The sequence below is a fragment of the Neltuma alba genome, unplaced genomic scaffold, assembly GCF_004799145.2.
Source record: "Neltuma alba isolate B1F8T4 unplaced genomic scaffold, ASM479914v2 tig00011243_pilon, whole genome shotgun sequence".
Taxonomy (NCBI): domain Eukaryota; kingdom Viridiplantae; phylum Streptophyta; class Magnoliopsida; order Fabales; family Fabaceae; genus Neltuma; species Neltuma alba.
In genome coordinates this window covers 501949-503380 of record NW_021635961.1, presented here as the reverse complement: position 1 = coordinate 503380, position 1432 = coordinate 501949, and the positions used below count along the sequence as shown (strand labels likewise).

The 1432-nt window shown below is 44.1% G+C and overlaps 1 protein-coding gene across 1 annotated transcript; it reads left to right on the top strand.

The window, feature by feature from the left end:
• Nucleotides 1-367: 367 nt before the first annotated feature.
• Nucleotides 368-832, top strand: LOC114762840 (transcription repressor OFP8-like). The gene has a single exon (XM_028952429.1). It carries the CDS (start codon nucleotides 368-370, stop codon nucleotides 830-832), a length of 465 nt encoding a protein of 154 aa, XP_028808262.1.
• The last annotated feature ends 600 nt before the right edge of the window (nucleotides 833-1432 follow it).

The window sequence follows — 1432 nt, the reverse complement described above, 5'->3', positions numbered from 1 at the left end:
GAATGATGATGAGCGAGAGTAGGTCTTGAGGAAGCTTCATAACATCATGATCCCTTTGTTATCCCAAATACGACACCTCAAAACTATCCAATACTGCACAATGCCTTCATAAATCTCCCAACCCCTCCTCTCCCACCAAACCCCTCTGAAAGTGACTCTCATTCACTCTCCCACCAACACCTCCCCCACCCTCCTCATATCTTTTTCTCTGCTCCTCACTCCTCTCTCTCATTTTCTGCCTCCTCATGTCTTCCAGAAGAGAACTCTTCTCAGAATACTCCTCACTGCAAATGGAAGCTGCGGCTGTGGCAGGCCCCAGCCCACCGACGTCTTCGAGCCCAAGCCCAAGCAAAAAAACCCGAACCCAATGGGCGGCTTCACATCTTCAACCGCCACCTCCGGCGACCGAATCTGCGCCCACTCAATCGACGAAGACGACGGGGATTTCACATCCACCACCGTGTCGGAAGCCGAGACGGAGACCCAGAGGAGCTGGAAGAATTCGAGTAACGTGATGGCGAAGCAGAGTCCGATAGTGAACAGCGTGGCGGTGGAGAAGGAGTCGGAGGATCCGTACAAGGATTTCCGGCACTCGATGCTGCAGATGATATTTGAGAAGGAGATGTACTCGGAATCCGATCTGGAGGAGCTTCTGGAAGCATTCCTGGAGCTGAACTCGCCGAGACAGCACGAGGTGATCGTGAAGGCGTACACGCAAATCTGCGAAGATGCGTTTCCAAACAATGATAATAACAAGAAGACGACGACGAACAAGAGCAAGGGGATGAGGCGTTATGGTCACGTGAGGAATCAGCCAGCGGCACGTGCGTAGGCCATTCCATGTGAAGGCATTCAATGCCGGCGTGGGAAGAAGCTGCATGCCCGCGTCACTGCCTCTCTGTATCATTCATGTACGTGGGGTTCCCTCATAAAACCATTAATGCTTCAAGCAAAGAACCAGACTTTTATATCTATGATGATTCATCTATATATATTAATCAAATCTCTCTTAGCTTCTCAAGGTAATTCTTAATCCAATATAGATATATAAATCCTGCCGATTTATTTCTTTACATATATATATATTTATATGAATTTACGCAACCTCTCACATGTTTATCTATCAAACTTGCCAGCCTATTTTTTGACATCGATCCCAGTATGTCAAAGGAATTAATATATATGCAGCCTGTTTACTCGAGAGTGGTCATAGGTGATCATGTTTATTTATCAAAATATAAATAAATTGTAGCAATATTAAATTATTAGAATGATCATACTCAATTTTACCGTCTGCCAAAAAATATGGAAGTTTTAATATGACGAGAAATCAGTGTATATATATATATATTTCTATTATTGCTGAAAATTTTGATGGAATTAAAGCCCTAATGTATGGACTATGAAGGTAAAATTTATTAGAAGTGTGCAC